The sequence below is a fragment of the Micromys minutus genome, assembly GCF_963924665.1.
Source record: "Micromys minutus genome assembly, chromosome: 12".
NCBI lineage: Eukaryota > Metazoa > Chordata > Mammalia > Rodentia > Muridae > Micromys > Micromys minutus.
In genome coordinates this window covers 17194651-17221582 of record NC_137981.1, presented here as the reverse complement: position 1 = coordinate 17221582, position 26932 = coordinate 17194651, and the positions used below count along the sequence as shown (strand labels likewise).

Genomic DNA, 26932 nt, shown 5'->3' with positions numbered 1-26932 from the left:
AAGTAGCAATGACTTTTTAACACACATGACCATTCAAATATTGGAAATAAATCCCAACAATATCAAAGACTTTATACTTCAGTGAAATTTTTAGAAATCAAATGTTATGAGCCATTACTTTCTAAGCTAAGTGATAGTTATTGCAACTAGCCACTCCAACAAACAAGAACCATTAGTAGAATTCTTTAGGTTCTAGAATAATCACATCCTTCAAATGGATGTGTTCCACTGGCCCATATATAAAATGAATGGGAAAGTTGCTACATTTGAGTAGGGCCTAGAATAGGCAAAGGCTCATCAACAGGCCCAGACTGCTTTAAAATGCTACCAAGAAACATGACCACTCCCGCAAAATGTTGCCTATTAATTAGACTTTTCCAGGCCTCTATACACACAACACATAGGTTAGCATGGTGGTTCCTTTATCAGGTACTTTAAGTAGGTGGAAAAAATGACGATTTATTGATTTCAAAGTTCCATAAATGTCAATGAATCAGGCAAAACAGCTGTGAAAAAATATACTAGGTTTCAGAAAGGACTGCTGAATTAAATCATCTTATATATATTAAAAACTTTAAACATTTATATATATTTTATATACATTTTAAACACAAACACATACATTGTATGTATTTTTAACTCAGAAAAGTCAAGAAATGTGTTGTGTTGGAAAAGATATTTTCTCTTGTTTCAACCAGAAATGAAAAGCTGCAGATTCCATCGAAGCTAATAATAATTAGACTTGAGTGAGAAAGGCCTCCTGAAATCCTGACTACACACATGAAGGAAAACAAACCCGGAACAAACAACAAAACAAGTGATGTACACTCTGGCCTCTCTACATGGGAACACCTAAGCTGAGACACAAATGTCTCTGCACAGTCACCAAACCTCTTTGGCCATCTGCTTCTCATGAACTATTTTTCCAATCAGCCTTTCTTTTGATACAGATTTAAATTCATATTATAGTCTGGTTGTACAGTCCCAACAGACTTTAAACGTTAACAGATTACTTATATCAGCTGAAACAAAGAACAGGCAATTTTCATTAGCTAAATTTTGCACACTAAATGTTTCAACTTGTGTTAATGAAAACATATAGAAATGTTATCTTTAAATATTTTGTGTTTTAGAGCAAAAGGATCAGTTAAAACATTTGCCTAACAGTTTCTATGATAACCTTGACTTGACCATGGTTTCCAACACAGATAGTCTCAAGTCACTCCAGTGGCAGGTGACCTCCCTAACAGTGGCTGTTCTCCAAACCTGGAGATTTCTAGACTTAATGACTGCTGAGCAGGAAGATACTTGCATTAGATTAGGAGAAGAATGCTCTTTCTATGTCAATGAATCTGGGTCTCAAAGTGGTGGAACACACATATAAATTCTCAAAGAACTTACATGAGATCTCTAGGCAAACGATGTGCAAACACTTCAACCCCATGGTAGTCAAACCCCCTGTTAGTTTGGCTTCTCCTCATTTTGTCCACTTTCTGGCTATTGGAGCTATATTTTTCCTGGTACCCTTCCTCATCCAATTTTTAAAATGACATGTAAGCAGCATGACAAAATCACAGCCAACTGGTTTCTGGTACAATACCAAACAATTCCCAACATAGAAGCAAATGAAAATGATATTGCACCTTATAAAACAAAAAGGAGGAGATGTTGGAAGTGAGCTGTGTGACAAGAAACATGCCTGAAGCAAGAGTGAGAAAAACACATATCCAAACCAGAAACAAAAATCTCACCTTGATACTAACAAGTGCAAGGACCTTTCCCTCCCTGTTCGAGGTCTGCATTTTACAGTCCAAGTAGCCTTGTAGCCGTCAACTCCAGCACTACTGAGATAGTCACTCAGCTTAAAGAACAAATTAAAGGCTTAAATTCCTTTCTCCCTGTAAGGACATATCTATTCATGCAAATGAAACATTCCCAGCACCTTGGTATGAAACAATAATGTGCACTAACCCTGAAAATCCCCTACCCACACTCCAATCTTTATAGAGCCCTTATTACCTATAAATAAAGAGAGCTACTTCACTGAAAACCATGATGGAGAAGGACTTTTCCTCCCCCATACTTAAGCCAACCAGTTCCATTGGACCCATTCCTCCCTGACAATCTCCATTCCTTTTCTTCAGGCCCTGTGCACATTGGTGCCTGAATACCCCCAAAGCATAAACAGAACTCAGCCAGCATATGCTAGTACAGACATACAAGCTTATACGTGTTCATTGCTGTTCCTTTTACACTTTCAAAAATGGTTTGAACTTAGCAGTCAGTCCCTCAACTAATAATCCCATAATGAAAATAAAATTCATGTGCACAATATAATTTTATTCTGTACTAAAGAAAAGTGCTGCTTCTTTTATTAAGATGGATGGAATAGAAAGCACTGTCCTGAGTTAGGTGTCTCAGGTACACAAGGAGAAATGTTATAATTACTTATTTCTGAGTCCATCTTAACTTTGAAGTTTTTAGTTTACTGTAAGTTGGAGAGACTTTAGAGGATAAGGAGGAAGAAATGACACATTTGAAATGGTGGTTTTCTATGTCTATAAAACACTGTGGGATGAAATGGCAGGAAGACAAGGAGTAGATATGTAGGCAGAAGAGGTATAGGAAAGTGAAGAACCAGGAGCCCTTCAAAATACTCAAGCAAGCCTCTGAATAATGGATCTCAACCTTAGACTTTTCCCATCATGAATGTATATGTCGATTATTGTCTATTTCTCTGTGTTTTGGGCTTTTGGTTTTACTGGTTGTTCAGGTTTATTTTATTTTATTTTTTGTGCCAGGAAGCAAACTCAGCAATCCCTCACACCAACACTAGCACAAACCACAACCCCATTCCTTATCATTTTGGAGGCTCATCTTGTATTTTTGTTGTCTAGTCTTGAATTCTATATGAAGTAGAGGGGACCTTAATTTTCTGTTCTTCCTGCATCTATCTCTCATGGGCCAGGATTACATGTTTGCATCACCATATAACTTACAGTTTATTCTTTCTTTTTAATTTTAACATAATTTATTTCTATACATTATATTATTAATTTTTATTTCTTTTAGTTTCAGAGATTTTAATTTCATATTTTAAGTCTTTGCTTTCCTCCCTCCACAATCTCCCATGTATTTCTTGTTCACTCTCGACTATTTTGTTGTTAAACTCAAATAAGTATGTAGATATTACACACATGGAACTATGTATATTTATTTAGTAATATACACACACACACACAATTGGTGTGTTCTTCCCTGAAAAAGACAATTTCTGCAATTATTAGCATGTCTTAACTCTATAGATTTTGTGCAGGGTAGATGTTTCTTTGCCTTTCTCCAATCCACATTACCAGTTCTCATGTTTTTCTTGTTCATATCATACGTAGCCAGTCATGGTGGTAAAACCTTATGGATGTTGCTTCTGACATAACAAAGAGACACAATCTTATAACAAACTCCCTTACCTTATGGCTTTTATCAACTTTCCACCTTATCATTAACAATGGGTCTTTGGCCTATAGACACAGAAATTATTTTGTTTACGTATCCCTTCAGATTAGGCTTCAAAGGTCAGCATTTTTATTAGTTGTGATTTTCTTTTATGGTCTCTATCTATTGATAAAAAAGTTTCTTTGAGTTGTAAGGAGTAGTTAGCTGTGGGTTTAGGAAAATTTAAAATATAGATAATAGGTTTTATTACAGTTTAGTAAAGTTATTGATTTAGGTTCTATGACATAGCAAGGTCTTGGTAAACTGAGTTTCCATTTCCAGGCATGTGTTCCTCTTGGTTAATGGTCTCAAGTTGAATTAGAAAGCTATTGCTTGCCACCAAGTTATGCTTGCCATTTCTACACCCTTAAGGCTATTATTATGTCTGTTTTATAGGACTTTAAGTCTCTTGGTTGCTCTCCTCCTTTGATTAATCATGGAAATAGCTTTATTGAGATGGATCAGAGAAATTTTAAGCATTACTTTTATGAAATGACTGAACATATCTCACAAATAATATTTTTTTAATTTGAACTATTCCATTTATGACTTCTTTTATGTGTAAATAGATGAATTAGCAGCCCATAACTTTGTTTCCTATGCATATTACATTTTATGAGAAGTTTTTGAATGTTAGTTGTCTTCCAAGTTCTTTTTTAGAATGCTTTGAGGCATCTCTTTCAGACTGTAGTCAAAATAGAGAACACACAGTTGTTAATCATACAAGGATTATTTAATATGAAATAACCCCATAGTAGATATTAACTTTTAGAATACATACAAGAAAAATGTAAAGAGTATCTAAAGCTGCAGGAGAGACACAAGGAAAAAACAATCTTAACTAAACCATGTCTTGTCCAAGAGAAAGTTTCAGAACTCTTGAGAAAGAGTGTCAATGTGGATGTGTAGAGGAAGAAATTATCTAGTTTGACCTTAGCATGAATAGTACTGAAAAGTTAAGTATGCTTCTAAAAATTTCTCTGAAGAGTTGAGAATAAAAAATGTTCTTGAGTTACATGAAATCTTTCAGACTTTCTAGACATTGTTCAGAAGAAATTACTAGAAATATAGGTAAGGACTCAGCTTAGCATATAATACTACAACTTTATATATGTATTGATTTCTGGAAATATGTAATACATTGCAAATACAACTTGTTTTCAAGTAACACAAGACGATGTGAAAACAATTTATGAAGGTGCATAAAATTTAGAATTTTTTGATTCAAATTTTTCTTCTTTTCAATGCTAACAAAAGTTCTAACTACTTTCTTTAGTACTTATTGGTCTTAAAAATATTAATTGTAATTTCAAGGATAAAAAATTATCAAATAACAGGGTAAGGTCATTGTCAGTTTCATTCTATGCACAAAAGAAAGACTAATGTTTATGGTAGTGTTGTTGTCATTTGTGAATTAAAATATTTGGAAAAATAAATCTAATGTCAACTCCAATTAACATTAGCAAATTCTATAATTATTTCTGAAACCCTAAGAAGAAATTTTCTTTGTAATCCAAATCATCAATTCGGTACATTTTTGACATTAGCTTTTTGCCTTTTTATTTATTCCACTGAAAAGCTTATATTTAGTCCAAATACAAAGCTGGAAAGCTACTTATATAGCAGACTTCAAGACTTATTTAGATTCCTGTGGAAATTTTTTTATGACTAATAACTTAAGATATAAACAGAATCACTCTGATTAAAGAGAGCACTTTACATGAGAAATTGAATTACATAATTTTGATTATATAACAACTCATATGCTAAAGTATGGTTCCAAAAAAATGATTTTGCTTAGTTCAGTTGATACTCTGAGAACATTCTCTTAACCTAAGAATCCTATTTATACTCATGCCCTTTTATCGTAACGCAGTAGATTGGCTAGCCACTGAACACCAGAAAATGAAGCCATGACATCTTAAAGATATTGCATGTAGTTTGTAGACACTTCTCAAAGAAAACTAATAAGATAAAAGTTCTAAATTTATCTCCAGCAAAAATTGGGTTCTCATTTGCAGATCCTTTGTTTTGTTTTGGTTTTGGTTTTCAGATCATATTTATATTTACCTGTTACCAAAACAGTTAGTGCATACATACCACTCTGAATATTTTGTTTTATTTCATCTATTAATAATTAAACACAGTACCTTTTATTTGGGAAGGGATAGTAAACTTTCGCTTAGGTAGCAACTATAAATAAACTTGTTAATGTCCATCTTTTCTATTTTATCTTTCTTATTTACTCTATTGTTTGATGTAAAATATTTGTAAGTAGACAAATGATTTGACTAATTTGCGTTTTACTTCAATAAAAGGAAATCCTTGCTACAAATGGTATTTCAGCAATTTTGGGTGGTCTGAGGTAATGGGCAGCAATTTTTCCCATGACAGCTTTCATGTCTTTATTTCTTAGTGTGTAAATTATTGGATTTAGGATGGGAGTGAAAACTGTATAAAATATAGCAAGAATTTTATCCACAGGATACGTAGTAAAAGGCCACACATAGATAAAGATGCAAGGTCCAAAGAATAATACTACTACCGTGATGTGAGCAGCAAGTGTAGAAAATGCCTTGGCCATAGCTGCAGAGGACTTGAACCAAACTGTGACAAGAATTATGAGATAGGAGCTCACCAAGAGAGAGAAAGTACTTAAGGAAAGAATTCCACTGTTTACTACAATTAGTATTTCAGTAATGTATGAGTCAATGCAGGCGAGTTTGACCAAACGAGGAAGGTCACAAAAAAAGCTGTCAACTTCATTGGGTCCACAAAAGGCCAGTTTTACAGTAAATGATAACTGGCTCAATGTATGTACCAAGCCCACGGCCCAGGAGATGACTACCAAAGTAGTACATGTAGTCTGGTTCATGATGATCATATAATGTAGAGGCTTGCATATGGCCACATATCTATCATAGGCCATGGAGACTAGGATTACCATCTCCCCTCCTGTAAAGAGGTGAATGAAAAAAATTTGGGCTATGCAGCCACTGAAGGATATAGTCTTGTGTTCTCTCAGAAAGTCCACAATCATTTTAGGGGTAGCAAAAGAAGCCTGACAAATGTCAAAAAAGGAAAGGTTTCCCAGGAAGAAATACATCGGGGAATGAAGGCTGCTGTCAGAGGTCACAGCTATGATGATGAGCAGGTTTCCTAACACAATGACTATGTAAAATGCAGAAAATAAGACGAAGTAGAAGATCTGAAGTTCCCGAGAACTAGAGAGTCCAAGCAACACAAACTCAGACACCATTGAATAATTGGTGTTATCCATGGATTCAGGCCACAGCCTTTCATGAAAACAACCTTAACAGAGAGGAGACAAAAAGCAGATTAGAACCATGAAATAATATTTTAATGCAAAGGACTTTGAGACATCTAGCATAAGTCATATTTACTAAATACCAAATTTAAGTACCAAACACTTGAACAACCGTGCCAGCAAATCTGGACAGAAGGAGCCTATAACAGTGTTTAAATAATGCCCAATAATTTGAACAAGAAAGGGAAGATGGGCACAAAGCCCCATACCTAGAAGAAGCACTATTAGCAAAGAATAGCTGTGATGAGAAGAAGATAATTGTCTTTAACAGTGTAGCCTTCCATGTTCCATAAAAGTATATATGGGTGTCATACATTGGATTTGATGCACTTTAAAGAAAAGGACACAAAGTAGGGTTGGTAAGAAAGCGAGAGGGGTCTGGAAGGACTTGGGGGAGGATGTTGTACAATCAAAATACATTGTACAAAATTCTTAATCAACTAATAAAAACTTTCATTAACATGGTGGAAACCCTACCATTTAGGAACAGATTTGTCAGTTACATACAAAGAAATGTTTCATTCAAATTTAACCTGTTTTAAAAGATGGGAGAACTACAGAACTGAAAGACTAGAAGACTGAGAAAATGATTTGCAACTTAATTCTTCAAAGAAATTTTCTAAAATGAGCAGAAACCAAAACACAGACCTATAGTCACTTCCTGGTATTAGTTTTAGTAAAGTCTTAAGTATAACATTTGATTTAACTCTCTAAGTTATATAGAGAACTTTGTAGATATCTTGTCATATAAATTAACACTGGTTACTTTAGGCTACTGTCTTCATATTTTTTAAAAAATGTGTATATTTACTTTACAGAAAGTAAAACAGTTTAAGTGCGATAATGCGTGGCATTCTAAGATTGGTTGTATTACAATTATCATTATATCTTTGAATTTCACAACACATGCCAGTATTTCAAACATCATGATACTGATCTGCTGCTTATGCAGATACTAAGTATCCATCTGAGTTCACATTTTTACTTTTCAGTTCACCCTTTCCATGGCTCAAAATTAAATGTCACTTGCATGCAACCATAAAACTTCTCTTCCTACCATTATCCCATCATGATTTAAATTTAAAAAAACCCAAACCCAAAAAACAAAAACAAAACAGAACAACAAAAAAAACAAAAAAAAATATCTGATGTCCTTCAAAAAACAGTCATGAACATATATGATTTTACTTATACCATACCCAACATATAGCCTTGATCAGACTATTCAAAATAATAAAATTTCAAAAGATTCATTCATTTTTGTATATTGTTTGCAAATGTCAGCTCCTTTGAAATCCTTTCCAGAAACAGAGTATCAGTCAGTCTCTTTGTCTTGATATGACTACAGATTATTTCTTTCCACACATTTTATAGTTTCATAAGGTAAAATAATTTATTGTCTATACAAATTTTCATAACATTAAGAGTGTCTTCAATTTTTACTTCTATATGCCACCTTTAGGATGAGATACAGAGATATAGTTGAAGGAAATTTTCATATATTAATTTTAGTATCTAATTAAATATAGTCACTTTATTTTTTATCTTCTAATACTTGACTTTTCTATATTCTCATTTCCGTGCACAAAAATGTTATACAGAATATACTCTGGAAACTCAAGCAAGCAATTCACAACCTGCAGAAACTTTTCCTTTACAAACATCAGGAAACATTCACTACTTGATCAAAAAATGTCACAGCTAAATTATTGATACATGATAATAACAGGTAGAAATGCAAAGTGAATAAAACAATTAGAATGCATTGCAAAACAGAGAAAATTGTTCTCTGTAATGGAAACACCCATATTTGGGTGAAAAAAGTCTTAAAAGATGATAAAACAACATCTTTAAAAGGAAATTTTACTCTCCTTATATGAAGCCAAACAAATAAATTTATTCATTTAATACACAAAGTAAAAATAAAAGTTGGTTCAATGGTACTATAAATGCTGACCTATTACCAAACATGGCATTAACTTTTCAACATTCCAGTGATTCTCTTACACACACTCTCTCTCTCTCTCTCTCTCTCTCTCTCTCTCTCTCTCTCTCTCTCTCTCTCTCATTTTCCAAATGCATACTTTCATTTTATTAGGATGCAACAATACTTCCGAACTTTACATAAGGTCTCCCAGATTATCCAAAGAATGCTGAAGTACAGACAGAAACATCCTCGCATCTTCACATCAACCTCCTCTTTCTGCATATATTTTCTTCTTTCTTACATCCTCTCTGAGGTGCAATAAAATAGTACTATACACTACATAATGGGACACACTCAAAGCATATTTTGTCAAGAGTATCTCACCTGTAATAACGTATCAGAGAGGTAAACTGAATAGTAATTCACTTTGATTACTTTCAATTTGTGATATTTATAGGTTGCCCTTTTATTTTGTCAAAGTGGAAAAGTCCATAAATTTAGCTAAGTGAGCACTTGAGGCTTTTGAGAATAGAATCCAAGGCTTATCTTCCAACGGGATTATTACAGTTTTATACCTTTTCTCACTGCAACAAAACAAATAGCATCCTTTGCTGTAGGCTATTAGGTGAGCATGGAAGCATTAATTACATAGATATTCTTTTACTCCGAGGGTAAATGTGTAGGATGAAGTGACTTTTATGAATTCTACGCTATTGAATTTGTATAGGCAGTTTCTGCATAGGCAAACTATGCAGGAAAGTAGAAAACATGCTCTTTTATTTTCAACTCTAAGAAAAATGAATTAGCAATTGAGAAAATAGCGCTCAAATATTATATAATGTTTTTATTTAAAAAAATTTCTGGAATTCAAGAGAAATATGAAATTAATATTTATATGTAATGTTAATTCAAATATTTTATATTTTATTTTATCTTTATTATATATTAAATACAATTAAAACATTGTGTGATATTCTTACAAAATGTTACATGCTTTTTAATGTTATTTTTGATTTTTAGGCTTTTTTTACTTAAACTAGGTGTTTTTTAATACAATATATTCTGATTATAAATAAGGCTGCTATGAACATAGTGGAGCCTGTGTCCTTGTTATATGTTGGCACATTCTTTGGGTATATGCCCAGGAGTTGTGTAGTTGAGTCCTCAGGTAGTACTATGTCCAATTTTCTGAAGAACAGCCAGACTGATTTCCACAGTGGTTGTACCAGCTTGCAATACTACTAGCAATAGAAGAGTGTTCCTCTTTCACTTCCTCTCTAGCATCTGCTGTCAACTGAGTTTTTGATCTTAGCCAATCTAACTGGTGCAAGATGAAATTTCCAAGTTCTTTTGATTTGCATTTTCCTGATGAATAACAGGTGCTTCTCAGCTATTCAAGATTCCTTAGTTGGAATTTTTTTGTTTAGCTCTGTACCCCATTTTAATATACTTATTTGGCTCTCTGAAGTCTAACTTCTTGAGTTCTTTGTATGTATTGGATATTATCTCTCTATCAGATGTAGGGTTGGTAAAAATCTTTTCCCAATCTGTGGGTTTTCGTTTTGTCCTGTTAACAATGTCCTTTGCCTTACAGAAGTTTTTTTTTTTTTCAATTTTATGAGATTCCATTTGTTAGTAGTTGATCTTAGATCTTAAACCATTGGTGTTCTGTTCAGAAAATGTTCCCCTGTTCCAATGTATTCAGGCTCTTTCCCACTTTCTCTTCTATTAGTTTGAGTGTATCTGGTTTTATGTGGAGGTCCTTGATCCACTTAGACACCAGTTTTGTACAAGTACATAAGAATGGATCAATTTGCATTTTTCTACACAGCATCTGCCACTTGAACCAACACCATTGTTGAATATGCTGTCTTTTTTTCACTGGATGACTTTGGCTTCTTTGTAAAAGATCAGATGACCATAGACATGTGGATTTAATTCTGGGCCTTCAATACTATTCTCAGACAAATACTTTGGTACACACAGAAATATCATAAAATCACAAATATTAATGAATAAGCAAAAGATTTATAAGGTTAAAAATAAAATAGACTCAGACAAATACTGTATAACAACAAAAAACAAAGAAAAGAAAAACAAAAATTTAAAAAAATATCATTAAGTTCATTCTGTGTTGATCATCTACTGCTAGATTGGGGCATCCCTTGAAATATGGTTTGTATACCAAATTAGGTTCCTTTGGAGAAAACTTTTCATTTGACAGTGCTTACTTATTGAAGATGGCTTCTAGGTTATGGACTAAAGTTTCTGTCCACATCTCTCAGCACTAGGACTCTATCTGTCTGAGACCTGTGCAGACCCTCTGCACGCTACCACCATCTCTGTGAATCCACATGCACATCTGTTCTGTTGTGTGAAGGCCTTACTTGTTTGGCATGTTCCATGACCACTGGATCGGGAGAGGGGAGTAAATGTAGATATCCCATTTAGAATAAAAAATTCCAAGGTCTTTCACTCGTCACATTGTCCACTTGCAGAGCTCTGTATTAGTTCATATCTATTGCAGGAAAACTTTTCTCTGATAATAGCCAAGCACAAAATGAGAGTAACAGAATCTTGTTAAGGAGTCATTTTTTGTTACATTCTGTTACCATAAAAATAGTTTTTGGTTTTCCCCTATGTTCATAATCTATTTATTCTCAAATTCTTGGCTATCTGCACAGTGTCAGACATGGGTTACATGTCATATAGTAGGCCACCCATGAAAATTCTAAAGCTGGACCTTCAGTTCAGGACTCCACAACTAAAGGGCTGTCTCATAAAATACACACCTTGAGATGTCCCAAGGATTCAAGCATGCTCTCAGTTTCATTGATTATCAGAAGTACTTCTGTGGTAAGAATAGCAGCAAGTATATACAGAGATCTCCCTGGTAAGTTATAGTAAATTATGTGATATTTGGTTCAGTTTGAATGGGAATCTGGGATGAGATATGTCTGGTAAGACCCAGTACTCTCTGGTCCAGGAAAAAGGATAAGACATTCCATTGCCCACCTGAGGTTCTTGGTATGGTTTTGTATCTTGCTTCTCTTCTCTTTTCATGTCTTGGATCTGGTTTCATGTCTACTCTTTTCATTTATTGGACTTTCCATGTTCCTCATTATCTCAGGCATTGGGAGGCTAAGTGGAGAAACAGAATGGATAGTAAAATTGCCAAAACTAACAGCCCTCTAACCTACATTCTAAAGAATATGGGCTTTTGTTAAAGGCTTTCTCAACCTCAAGTGAGACGATCATGTGGTTTTTCTCTTTGAGATTGTTTATATAGTGTATTATGTTGATGGATTTTCATATTTAATTATCCCTGCATCCCTGGGATGAAGCTTACTTGATCAATAAGGATGATCATCTTTATGCATTCTTAGATTCAGTTTGAGAAAATGTTATTGAATATTTTTGGATCAATACTCATAAGGATAATTGATATGAAGTTTTCTTTCTTTGTAGGGTCTTTCTGTGGTTTAAGTATAAAGGTAAATGTGGCTTTAAAGAAAGAATTAAGTACTGTCGCTTCTGTTGCTATTTTGTGGAATACTTTGAATACAATTTGTATTAGGTTTTCATTAAAGGTCTTCTGCAACAGACCCACCTGGGCCTGGGGGGGGGGGTTTTTGGGGGGGGGAGTTGGGAAACTTTTTATGACTGCTTCTATTTCTTTAGGGGTTTGGAGACTGTTTAGATGGTTTACCTGATCCTGATTTAACTTTGGTATTTGGTATCTGTCTAAAAAGTGCTCCATTTCCTCCAGATTTTCTAATTTTGTTGAGTATAGGCTTTTATAGTAGGATCTGGTTATTTCTTGAATTTCCTCAGTATGTGTTCTTATGCCTCCCCTATCATTTCTGATTTTGTTAATTTGGATACTGTCTGTCTACCCTCTGGTTAGTCTGGCTAAGGGTTTATCAGTCTTGTTGATTTTCTCAAAGAACCAACTCCTGGTTTTGTTGATTCTTTGTATAATGCATTTTTGTTTCTACTTGGTTAATTTTAGCTCTGAGTTTGATTATTTCCTGCCTTCTACTCCTCTTAGGTATATTTGATTCTTTTTGTTCTAGAGCTTTCAGATAGGGTGTCAAGCTGCTAGTGTATGTTCTCTCCAGTTTTCTTTTGGAGGCATTCAAAGCTATGAATTTTCCTCTTAGTATTTCTTTCATTGTGTCCCATAAGTTTGAGTATGTTGTAAGGTAATTATTATTAAATTCTAAAAGTCTTCAATTTCTTTATTCATTTCTTCTTTTACCAAGTTATTATTCAGTAAATCACTGTTCAGCTTTAATGTGAATATGATTTTTCTGTTGTTTTTTTATGTCATTAAAGACCAGCCTTAGTCTGTGATGATCTTAGAGGGTGTATGAGATTATTTCAATTTTTTTTGTATATCTTAAGGCCTGTTTTTTTGACCTAATATATGGTCAGTGTAGGAGAAGGTTATATGAGGTCCCGAGAAGAAGGTTTATTCTTTTCTTTTAGGGTGGAATTTTCTATAGGAATTTGTTAAATCTCTTTGGTTCATAACTTTGGTTAGTTTCACTGTGCTTCTGTTTAGTTTCTGTTTCCATGATCTGTCCACTGATGAAAGTGAGGTGTTGAAGTCTCCTACGATTATTGGTTGAGGTGCAATGTATACTTTGAGTTTTAATAAAGTTTCTTTTATGAATGTGGGTACCCTTGTGTTTGGATCATAGGTATTCAGAATTGAGAGTTCATCTTGCTAGATTTTTCCTTTGATGAATATAAAATGTTCTTCCTTATCTTTTGGACAACTTTTGGTTGAAATTTGATTTTATTCAATATTAGAATGACTATTTCACCTTGTTCCTTGAGATCATTAGCTTGAAAAATATTCTTGCAGCATTTTACTTTGAGGTGGTGTATGGTTTTGTTTCTAAGGTGTGTTTCTTGAATGTGGAAAAGTTGAAGAAGATCTCAAAAGATGGAAAGATCTCTCATGCTCATGGATTGGCAGAATTAATATAGTCAAAATGACAATCTTGATGAAACCAATCTACATATTCAATGTAATCCACACCAAAATTCCAACTCAATTCTTCATAGAGTTAGAAAGAACAATTTTCACATTAGTTTGGAATAACAAGAATCCCAGGATAGCAAAAACTATTCTCACGAAAAAAGAACTGAAGGGGAATCACCATTCTTGAGCTCAAATTGTATTACAGAGCAATCATGATAAAAACTGCATGGTATTGGTACAGAAACAAACAGATCAATGAAAATAAAATTTAAGACACAGAAATAAACCCACACACCTATGGTCACCTTATCCTTGAGAAAAGGAGTAAAATCATCCAATGGAATAAACATTTTCAACAAATGGTGCTGGTTCAACTGACCTCAAACCCATAGACACCAGGGGAAAATTACTGAAGAGAATACTCATGGCTTATGCTCTAAGATCAAGAATTGACAAATGAGACTCCATAAAATTTCAAACCTTCTATAAGGCAAATGACAATGTCAATATGATACCCAACAGATTGGGAAACGATCTTCCTCAATCCTACATTCAATAGAGAGCTAATATCTAATATATACAAAGAATTCAAGAAGTTATATTCTAGAGAATCAAATAACCCTATTAAAACGGGGAACAAAGCAAAACAAAGAATTCTTAACTGAGAAATATCAAATGGCAAAGCAAAACAAACAAACAAAAACAAAAACAAAACCCAAAAAGGTAACACGATGACCAGTTTAAAGATTTACTATGGTTACTGGTTTCTTTGAAATGAATGGGCAGGGTTGCCACTAGGACTTTGGGAAATCCCTCCTGGTGCTACAAGACCCTGGGAACAGTCTTCTCTGGCCTTGGCATTTTCATATGTCTCTAGCATAGGGAATACCTTGTCCCATCAAAAGGAGTCCCAAACTTGAAAGCTGCAGACCCTGCTCAAGACCCATGGCATGAAACTTACCCAATGGAAAACCACCTCCATTTGAGAATAGGTTCTTAAGTGGAACCCTGGCTGGTGGCTGGTGATCCTTATAATTCTGCCACATCAACCTGGATCACATATCTCAAACTCTGCAAAGAAACCCAGGACAAGACCACCCTCTTCATTTTTTTCTTTTCTTTTTTTCTTTCTTTCTTTTTTTCTTTCTTTCTGACTTTTCCCATCATAGCCACCACTCATCAGTGCATGTGCCTCTCTATATCTGGGACCCTCTAAAGATGCCCTTCACCATCATATAAGTCTGATGGTGATTGCCCTGAAACAACCCCATAGTAGACCATGCAGCCCTTGCATATTGAGGACGTATGCAAAACAATCACCCTTTCATCCTTGGGAACATGCTATGATTTTGTTCAAAACACCCTGTACTAGACCTTGCTCCCCTATACCCAGTAGCATATTGTGCCTAATAAACTCCCGGCTCTCTTACTCCCTTCTTTATCCACCCAACAACTTTTCAACTTTTGTAACTCCACTGTGGATCTGCAGTTCCAGGTATTCTCAGTCAATGTCCACTCCATTCAAGCTAGACCCCTGAATTGGTACCCATATCAGGATAAAGACTTAAAGAAGCTCAGGCAGGTAGTCACTCAGGATGGGATTCATGCCTTTTGAATTAAATATCTCCTCCAAAATTGATTGCCACTCCTCTTTGACAGGACCAGTCTTTCTGTAATGAGATATATACGGATGAATGCCTCCAGGTGATTAGGTGGTGAAGTCAATGCCAGCAAGACATCAGGTGGGGCTATGATGAACTTTTCACTAAGTGGGTATATGCGAAATTAGAGTACCTTTCAACAGTAATGAAGACATATTTTTGGTGGTAAATTTGGTAGATGTGGATGACATTAATTTGTCAGAGGTCATTAGGGTTGGGAATTAGGTGGTGCTGAATCAACAGCTCAGACTCCAGGAGCAAGTAAGAACACAGCAGCATTCTCCTTTATTAATTCTTGGGGAGGACCCTTTATTACCCTCCACCTACATCCCATTGATCTCAAGCAGCAGGTGGTCCAGCATGTAGAGCAATGCCCTACTCTTGTTAAAGCCCTGCATCAGCCCCAAGGAGTACTGGAATGGTTTTATGCCCCAGTGAGGGGTGCACCCACGATTCTGACTGAGGTTGAAGCACTTGCTACCAACATTCAGTTTCTGTTATAAAACCACTTCTTAACCTAGGCCACAACTTCTGCTGGAGGCCTACAGAAGGATACTTGAAGAAGGAAGATTTACTCTTCTTTGCCTGCTTGCACTTACTTGCCAGCACATCTGTTGGATCCTACTTCCTCAGGATTCCAGCTTATACAGAAGACCAGTTGAAACAACTAAACTTGTGGAACTAAACAACTACTAGATGTTTTATACTTCCCATTCATAGCTGCCCAATGTTGGGTTAATTAGACTACAGACTATAAGTTATCACAATAAATCCCCTTAATACATGGAGACATTCCATAAGTTCTGTGACTCTAAGGAATCCTGACTAATACAGAAACTAACCTCTAAGGTCTCAAACCTAATGACCTCTGACAAATAGATGTCTTCCACATCTACCAATTTGACCACCAAAAATATGTCTTCATTACTGTTGAAAGGTACTCTAATTTCATATGGGCCATGATCAAAATGGTTGAGAACTCAAAGAAGTTAATTCACCACATGTTCTCTTTCCACCATAAGCATTTTTCAACATATAAAGACTGACAAGGATCCTGCTATTATAGGCTCCCAGTTTAAGGCCTTCTGCTCACAGCAGAAAATTGTGCATCCTACAGGGATTTCATGCAGTCCTCAGAATCAATGTATCACCAAAAAAAAAAAAAAAAAAAAAAAAAAAAAAAAAAAAAAAAAAAAAAAAAAACAGTGTCAGTGTCAAACTATCAAAGCTCAAATTAAAAAACAAAACACAAGCATCTACCCACTTAGTATACAGTTGGCAATGGCACTATTCATCCTAAATATCTTTAATAGCTACAAAAATTCCAAACATTCTCTCATTCCCCTCCACTGGCACATTCCAGGAGCAATCCATGTCCTTTGCCTTGCAGAACCCTCTTCTATATTCCACACCTGTTACGAAAGCAACCTGTGCTAGCTTCCTCTTTTGCTCTGGTGTCAAGAAACCATCATTGACCTTTCATTAATTCATCTTTTTTAGATTTTAGAAGCCCCAGATCCTGCAGATCAACCTATATGAACTTGATGAACTTTCCTGGCTACTGAAAGAAAACCAAAAAAAGAGAGATCTGCATCCACTTGCTCATCTTGCTTGGTTTCCCAATTTTCGTAGGTACCTCAGAGGCATCTTTTATTCACACACACCTAGTTGGTAACTTCCAGGATGAACTTGACCAAACCATGGCCTCCTCCACAAACAGCCTTGAGTCTTTTTCACAATAGATAACCTCCTTAGTGGAAGTTATTCTATAAAACAGAAGGTCTCTGGATTTAAAAACTGCTGAACAAGGTAGTGATGATGGTGTAGGAATGGGGGTGGGATAATGTTACATTTTATGTCAATGAGTCTGGACTGTGAAACAAAACATACTGTGATGGTTTGTATATGCTCTGCCTAGGGAGTAGCACTAATAGAAGATATGTTGGAATAAGTGTGGCCTTATTGGAGTAGATGTGTCACTGTGGGTGTAGGAAATAAGTCCTTCACCCTAAATGCCTGGAAGTCAGTATTTTCTAGCAGCCTTCAGATAAAGATGTAGAACTCTCAACTTCTCTTGCATGTTGCTTGCCTAGACATTACCATGCTCCTGTCTTGATGATAATGGATTGAACCTCTGAACTTGTAAACTAGCCCTAATTAAATGTTGTCATTATGAGAATTGTCTTTGTCATGGTGTCTGTTCACAGCAGTAAAACCCTACCAAAGACACATACAAATACTCAAAAAACCTCCAGTAAGACCTCTGAGCCCAGCATAGCCCCCAACACACAAACACAGAGAGAGAGAGAGACCCACACATTCCTTAGCCTTATCTTAGCTATTGGGAATCTTCTTGCCCTAGCCCCAAATTATCCAATTCTTATAGCAACAGATAATCAACATTACCAGGATTGCCACTAATCTCATCCAGACCCTCCTACAAATGGAGACCAATGATTATGATAATACCTCCATAGATGATAGATGATAGATAGATAGATAGATAGATAGATAGATAGATGATAGATACATAGATACATAGACACATAGACAAATAGATGACAGATAATAGATGGGATAGGGAATGTGTAGGGCTGGCCTAGAGCTAAGAAGAGGTCAAAACATGTGTAAAACCCCAGATTTTCTCATTCTGAGAACAGTGGGGTTTTGACTGCTCTGCCACTTTATTCTAGAACCAAGCAGATAGGCTTCTACAGCCACAGACATGCTCTGTGCTCGTGGCAACTGGTAGGCTCATTGGTCTCTAGGGTTATTAGGGCTGATTGTTCTTTATCTGACAACTGAGCTGGATACAGTCTGGGATGAATGTCCTCTTCATATGGCCTCATGAGGTTCCTTCCCCTAACTGCTGCTGCTCCTAAGTATGTAGATAAAGCACTCTCTAGGTTCTTTCCCCAGCCAAATAACCACCAATAACCTAACTGGCCATTTTCCCATCCTCTTGTTTCCTCTAACACTGTCTCCTAGGTGTTCATTTCTAGCATACTCACTGCCCATCAGGATACTCTTCCATCCCTGCCTATCTGGGTCTTTCCCTGGGACCAGACTAATGCATAATAGTCCAATAATAATGAGACAAAGCAGGACGTAGTCCTAGCACCTCCTTTTTTTATATAACTATCTGTAGGCATAGTGTTTTCACATATTATGTAAAATTTACCCTTGTGTTGTTCAAATGCTGATTTCTCTGCCCTCATATCTTGTTTCAGTCTGGACATGACATTGTAATGCTTATAAGAAAAATCTGTTTCTCTCAAGTTTGTGTAAATAGTTCTCACCATTTATTCTCTGCTTTGGCAATATATATTGATCACCCAATAGATGACCAGACTAGAGAATATAACAAGACATCCACCAACCAGAGAGGAGAGAGGGAAATTCAGACAAATGAGGAGGATGGAAGGTTTGAACCCACAAGAAAGGGGCCCAGAGAGAAATCATGAAAACATATCTGAAGCCCAAAGAGACAGATATATAATTATATGTAATATATATTACACATATTATATACAATTACATTATATATATATATATATATATATATATATATATATATATATATATATATATATATAATGAGTGTCCACAATAGAAACAGCTATGTTCTTAATCAAACACAATACTGGCTATTGAGAATTAGCATGACCAAAGCTCATTTGTATTAGGACTCCAAGAGCTTATGGTAACCATCACCAGAAGAGGCCAACATATACATTTCTGGTGGACACAGGGCCTACTTATTTAGTGTTAAGGGAGCCCTTAGTACTCCTTACCTATAAAGCATTGGAAATATGGGAAACAACGGGGACTGTTTGAAAATGTAAATGGACCACTGGCCAGACTGTTAACCTAGGACAAGGAATTGTGACTCTTTTTTAAAAAAAAATCATTATTTCTGAATGTTCTTACTGTTTACTAATATGGGACTGTTAGACAAGTTCCAGGTAAAAATATTCTGAGAAGAAACTTCTTTCTTACAATTAGGAGCTCCTGCAAAAGTGCAACCTTCCCAATAAGTAAGAAATATCTGTTCCTCCAAAATCCAACCCAGCTCACAAAGTGGAATGAAAAAAAAGCTGTTGATCCAGGAAATTCCTACAGCTTAGGCAGAGTGTAGTCCTCCTGGCTTAGTTAAATATGTACCACCTACCATAGTCAAACTAGCATCTGAAACTATGTTCATTCAAGTTAAGTAATACCCTGTCAACTCAGAAGCCAGGAAATGGATTAGGATTCACATTATATGCATTTTTAAACTAGGAATGCTGCTTATTGCCTTCCCAAAAAAAACAACTGGATTTCAAAACTATAGGCCAATACAAAACTTCAGAGATATGAACATTCTATCACCACTAAGATACAAACTTTACACTGTATTACACTAAAACTTAAAAGATGCATTTTACTCTCAACCAACCAATGGACTAAGATTGGGGTTCTAAATGGAAGAGTTAGAAAAAGGAATAAAGGAGCTGAAGGGGTTTTCAGCCCCACAGGAAGAACAATGTTATCAAACAATCAGACCCACCAGAGTTTCCAGAGACTAAACTGCCATCCAAAGAATACACTAGGAGGAACCCATGGCTTGAGCCACATTTGTAACATACAATGGACTTATAGGAATTAACAAGAGTAGAAACCCTTGGCCCTGTGAAAGTGCAATATCCCAGTGTAAAGGAATGGCAGGGTGGGGAGGTGGGAGTGGGTTGTTAGGGAAACAATCTCATGAAGGAAGGAGGAGTGGTCATGGGAAACAGGGATTCCAGAGTGTAAACCAAGAAAGAAGATGATGTTTGAAATGTAAATTTTAAAAATATCCAATAAAAATGATTGCATATTTTTAAAAAAAGATGCATTTTATCCATACTTCTGTCAAAATTAAGTGAACTGATTATTACATCTGAATGGATCCATCCTGAATTGGGGTTATCAGAGCAACTAACTTGGACCAGACTTTCTAGAGGGTTCAAATTTTTTTTGATGGAGTACTCAACCAGAATTTAAGTGTCTTTCATAGTAAGTACCCTCAAAGTAACCTTGCTTCAATATGTAGATGATATATTATAGATTGTTAAATATTGGGACATCTACTGTGGTGTTTTAGAAACTCTAGCCCAGTTAGGCCATAGAATTTCTTAAAATAAAGCTTTTGGGTTTTTGTTTGTTTATATGTTTGTTTGTATTTCGTTTTGCTTTTATTTGTTTGAATGTTTTGTATTAATTTTTGCTTACTTCAGGTTATCTATTTGGGATGTGAACTGAGACTGAAAAAGAATGTTGTTCAGACTTACATTGTGGTTATAATACAATCCCTAGCTCCAACCACTAAGAAACAAGGTAAGTAGTTCCTGGGAGCTGTTAGATATTGCCATTTTTGGATATCTGGGTTTTCTTGAATTGCCAACTCCTTGTTAACTGTTATGGCTGCAGCATTACCCCTTTGGAATGTACTAAAAAAGATAAACATGCCGTTAATAACTTAAAAGAGGCCCTTGTGTAAACTCTCTGCTTTGATTCTCCATGGTATCCTGACACCCTTTTATCTTTACATCCATAAAACCAAAGTCATTGCAAAATGAGTCCTGATTCAGATCCTGGGTCCCTAGAAAATGTTGATAGCTTACATCTCAAAGAGACTGTGTTGAGGAGCTTCTGCATGGCCTCTTATTTAAGATCCATCACAACTAGCACAATTCCTGCAAGATAAGCTGACTGGCTCACTTTGGGACACACTTCAACTGTAACAGCTCAACACAGGGTTGGAAACTCTGATGAGAGACACTACCAACTGTGGATATCAAAATGCCCATTCAACTTACTACCAAGCCATTCTTTCAGATGGGAATGTACTGATCTTCCATAAATCCTTGATTATGCCAATTCTGCCACCCTGCTAAAATAGATGACCCTGATAAACCTGTCCACAACTACCTAGAGATGCTGGTAATTATCTAAAGTATATAACCTGACCTACAGTTATTTCTGTCACCACCAGATATGCAGATCTTTACACACATGACAATAACTTCTGTGATAGTATGCATATGCTTGGCCCAGGGAGTGGCACTATGTGAAGGTGTTGCCTTGTTGGAGGAAGTTTGTCACTCAGAGGTTGGACTTTAAGACACTCCTCTTAGCTGCCTGAGAGTGCTCAGTCTGTTTCTGGTTTCCTTTGGATGAAGATTTAAAACTCTCAGCTCCTCCTGCACCATGCCTGCCTGGATACTGCCATGCTCTTGTCTTGATGATAATGGACTGCACCTCTGAACCTGTAAGCCAGCCTCAATTAAATATTGTTATTTGTAAGACTTTCCTTGGTCATGGTGTCGGTTCACAACAATAAAATCCTAAAAAAGAAGTTGGTAACATGCCGGGGGGGGGTACTACTATGATAGGCCTCACCATGCTTTTGTTTGGAAGAATGTGGATTTGGGGGGTTTGGATTTGGAAAGCTGTAGAAGACTTCAAATGGGGCTTAATGGGATATTCTAATAAGAATATGGAAGACTTTGTTACTGAGAGTGATTTGAAATGTGCTGACTTGGATCAAGCAGTTTCAGGGGAGAATTTTACTATGTGGCTAAGAGACTGTTTTTGTAATATTTTGGTGAAGAACATGGCTGCTTTTTGCCATTGTCCATAGAGTCTGCCTGAGTTTAAGATGAAGAGATTTAAACTAATTGCTTTGAAAAAGGATGTCTCAAAACATACTGGTGTAAATTATGTTGTATAGTTACTAAAGCTCACCCGTACAAAGAACATTTTAATAAAAATGAGCAAGTTGAGAAAGGAAAGATACAAAATATATTTGAGGCTTGGCACCATGAAAGGAGCCTATGAGAAGCTATTGGTGAAGCCTAGTTGCAACTGAAGACTCAATATATTAAAGATGCCAGTACCGTTGAATGACCACCAAGAAAAACAACAAATGTGTAGTGATTCAACCTGAGCTTAAAGTGCTACAGAGGGCAGAGCTGAAGAAGTGAAGCCAGTCCTCAGAGGAGCCCAGAAGATCATGTGTGAATCCCACACATTGAAATGAGAGGATGTAACATTAAAATTGCCTTTGAGATCCAAAGATGTTAAAGATGCCAGAGTGATAAAATAACTACCAAGGTAAGCTTCTAACAGGGAGTGAAAACAGTCCAGGAAAAAAAGTTTGCTTCCATCAACAAAGATGAAAAAGATTTGAAGATCTGAAAACATCAGATATTAGACATCAGTCAACTTCGACATTTTACCTTAGACCTCAGAATGGCTAAGATCAAAAACTCAGGTGACAGAAGATGCTGGCAAGGATGTGAAGAAAGAGGGACACTCCTCCATTGTTGGTAGGATTACAAGCTGGTACATCCCACTCTCACAATGAAGAGATCATAAAAACAGAAAGTAAACAAAAACACAGTGAAACTAACAGAAGATATGAGCCAAATGGATTTAACAGATATCTATATAACATTTCATCCAAAAAAAAAAAAAAAAAAGGAAAGAAAGAAAAAAAAGAAATGAAAGTAAAAGATCATACCTTCTTCTTAGCACCTCATGGTACCTTCTCCAAAATTGACTATATAATTAGACATAAAACAGTCCTCAACTGATACAAGAAGATTGAAATAATCCCATATATCCTATCAGATCACCATATACAAATGCTGGTCTTTAATAACAAAAAAAAAAAAAAAAAAAAAACCAGAAATCTCACATACACACAGAAGCTGAACAATGTTCTACTCAAGGATAACATCGTCCAGGATGAAATAAAAAAATAAATACTTTTTAGGATTATAACAAAAATGAAGACACAACATATCCAAACTTATGGAACACAATAAAAGCAGTACTAAGAGGAAAATTCATATCTGTGAGTGCCTCCAAAAAGAAATTGGAGAGATAATATACTAGCAGCTTTATAGTGTATCTGAAAGTTCTAGAAAAAAAAAAGAAGTGACTACACAGAAGAAGAGTAAATAGTAGGAAACAATCAAACTCGGGGCTAAAATCAACCAAGTAGAAACAAACACAACTATGCAAAGAACTGACAAAACCAGGAGCTGGTTCTTTGCGAAAATCCATAAGATAGATAAATCCTTAGCAAGACTAAACAAAGGACAAAGAAACAGTATTCAAATTAACAAAATCAGAAATGAAAAGGGAGATATAATACCACAAACTGAAGAAATTTTTTAATCATCAGATCCTACTATAAAAACCTATATTCAATAAAAGTAGGAAATCTGAATGAAAGGAGGCTTTTCTAGACAGATGCCAGATACCAAAGTTAAATCAGGATCAGATAAACCATCTAAAGAGTCCTATAACACCTAAGAAAATAGAAGCAGTCATCAAAAGTTTCTCAATGTTAGTGCCAGATATTATTATTGCAGAATTCTATCAGACCTTTAAGGAATAACTAATCCTAATACTTCTCAAATTATTTAACAAAATAGAAACAAAAGGAACACTGCCGACTTTATTCTATGAAGCCACAATTATACTGATACCAAAACCACACAAAGAACCTATAAATAAAAAGAGCTTAAAACTAGACCAATTTTTCTTATGAATATCATTGCAAAAATACTCAATAAATTTCTCAGAAACTGAATCCAAAAATACATCAAAACAATCAATCACCATGATCAAGTAGACTTCATCACAGGGATGCAGGGATGGTTCAATATATGGAAACCCATCAACATAATCTACTATATAAACAAACTCAAATAAAACACCCATATGATCATCTCATTCGATGCTGAAAAAGAAATTGACAAAATACAACACCCCTTCCTGTTAAAAGTATGGGAGGGATCAGAAATTCAAGGTGCATACCTAAACACAATAAAAGCAATATACAGCAAGCCAAAAGCTAAAATACAACTAAATGGAGAAAACATGAACAACTCTACTAATATCAGGGACAAGGGTAGGCTGGTCACTCTTCACCTATCTATTCAGTAGAGTATTCTAAGTCCTAGCCAGAGAAATTAGGCAACAAAAGGAGATTAAGGAGATACAAATTAAAAAAACTCATGCAAGCTATCACTCTTCGCAGATGATGTCATAATATACATAAATGACCCCAAAATTCTACCAGAGAATTCCTATACCTAACTTCAGCAATGTGGCTAGATATAAAATTAGCTCCAACATGTCAGTAGCCTTTCTCTAAACAAAAATAAATGGGCTGAGAAATTGGCAAGTGGGACCTCATGAAACTGAAAAGCTTCTGTAAGGCAAAGGAGACTGTCAATAGGACAAAATGGCAGCTTACAATTTTGAAAAAGATCTTTACCAACCCTAGATCTCATAGAGGGCTAATATCCAGAATATAAAAGGAACTCAAAAAGTTATACTCCAGAGAATCAAATAACCCTAATTAATGGGGTACAGAGCTAACTAAGAAATTCTCAACTGAGGAATCTTGAATGACTACGAAGCACCTAAAGAAATGTTGAACACCCTCAGACACCAGGGACATTCAAATTATAATGACCCTGAGGTTCTACCTTACATCAATCAGAATGGCTAAGATCAAAAACTCAGGCTACGACAGATGTTGAATAGGATGTAGAGAAAGAGGAACACTCCTTCATTGCTAGTACCACTGTAAGCTTGTACAACCACTTTGGAAATCAATTTAATTGTTCCTCAGAAAATTGGAAAAGATCTCTCTGAAGACCCAAATATACCCCTTTTGGGCATATACCCAAAATATGCTCCAACATATATAATAAGCAAACATGCTCCAGTATACACACAACAGCCTTATTTATAATATCCAGAATCTGGAAACAGCTCATATGTCCCTTAGCAGAAGCTTGGATAGAAAGTGCTGTATGTTTACACATGAAATACTAGTCAGCTATTAAAAACAATGACTTCATAAAATTTGTAGATGGAACTGGAAAATATCATCCTGTGTGAGGTAACCCAGACTCAAAAGGATATAGATGGCATGTACTCACTGAAAAGTGGATATTAGCCCCAAAACTCAGAATACCTGTGATTCAACTTACAAATTATAAGAAGCTTAACAAGAAGAAAGGCCAAAATTTGGATGCTTCAAACCAGCTTAGAATGGTGAGGAAAATAATCATGGGGGGCAAGAGGGAGGGAGGAAGCAGTGTGAGAGAGAAAGGAGGAAAAGGGGGAAAGGGGGAGAACCAGGTATGGGAAGAATCAATAGAGAAGTTTAGAGGGCCAGAAGAATGAATAGAAATAAGTAGCAGTGGGTATAGGGGGATTGGGAGAGCTGCTAGAAAGTGCCTTATGTCAGAGATTCAAGAGGATCCCAGGACCCAGTGGAATGATATTAGGAGAAATACACAACAGCAGGGAAAGAGAACCTAAAGAAACCACCTCCAATAGATAGACATGGCCCCAGTGGAGGAACGGGGCTACACACCTATCTAAAAAATGTTTAACCCAGAATCGTTCTTGTCTAGAAGAAATTCAGGGACAAAAATGAAGCAAAGGCTGAAGGAAAGGCCATTCTGAGACCATCCCAATGTACGACCACTCCATTGGCTGATACCAAACTACGATACTATTGCTCATGCCAAGATGTGCCTCCAGACAGGAACCTGGTATGGCTGTACTTTGAGAGGCTCTGCCAGCACCTGACTAAATCGGATACAGATACTTATACTAATCATTGGACTGTGTCCGGGGACAAAATAGTAAAGTTAGGGGAAAGACTGAAGGAGCTGAAGGGGATTGCAACCCTATAGGAAAACAACAGTATCAATTAACATGAACCCTCAGAGCTCCCAGGGACTATACCACCAACCAAAGAATGTACCTGGACCAATCTATGGCTTCTGCTACATATGTTGCAGAGGATTGCCTCATCAGCTATCAACGGGAGGGGAGGCTTCTGGTCCTATGGAGGCTTGATGCCCCTGAGAAGGAAGATGATAGAAGCATGAGGCAGGAATGAGCAAGTGCCCACTCAGAGGCAAAGAGGAGAGCAAAGGGGGTTTTTCAGGGGAGACCTGGAAGGGGAATGATATTTGTAATGTAAACAAAGTAAAATGATTAAGAAATAAAAAATAAAGACTAAAAAAAAAGAGAGAAAATATGTGGAATCTGGAAGGAGTTGGAGAATGGAAAAGAATATGATCAAAATATATTGAATAAAATTCACAAGCAATAAAGTGTTTCATATGCATATATAATAAAATAGATGTATATATAACAATATATGCAAAAATGTATGCATAACATGTATATGTACATATAATACATACATATATTATATACGTACATTATAAATGTTTAAATTGCTCTGATTGAATTGTCTGTTTATATTGTGGCTATAAATACCTATCATCAATGAAGAGATAGATAATAAAAAGGGAAGATATAAACTATTTTTTTATTTAAACAATAAATACTATGGCAAAATTAAATGAAAAATAAAGGTAAAGAGATCTGGTTTCCCATTTTCAATGACAGTATTTGCATTGGTTTGAGGGTGCTCTCTGTCTGTAGTTCAATGGGTTTGT

General features: G+C 35.8%; 1 protein-coding gene across 1 annotated transcript; it reads right to left on the bottom strand.

The window, feature by feature from the left end:
• Positions 1 to 5800: 5800 nt before the first annotated feature.
• On the bottom strand, positions 5801 to 6772 carry OR4K5 (olfactory receptor family 4 subfamily K member 5; the record flags this gene model as incomplete). The annotated part of the gene is made up of 1 exon (XM_080926630.1): positions 5801 to 6772. The coding sequence occupies one exon, from the start codon at positions 6770 to 6772 to the stop codon at positions 5801 to 5803; it is 972 nt and encodes a 323-aa protein (XP_080782756.1).
• Between the last annotated feature and the right edge of the window lie 20160 nt (positions 6773 to 26932).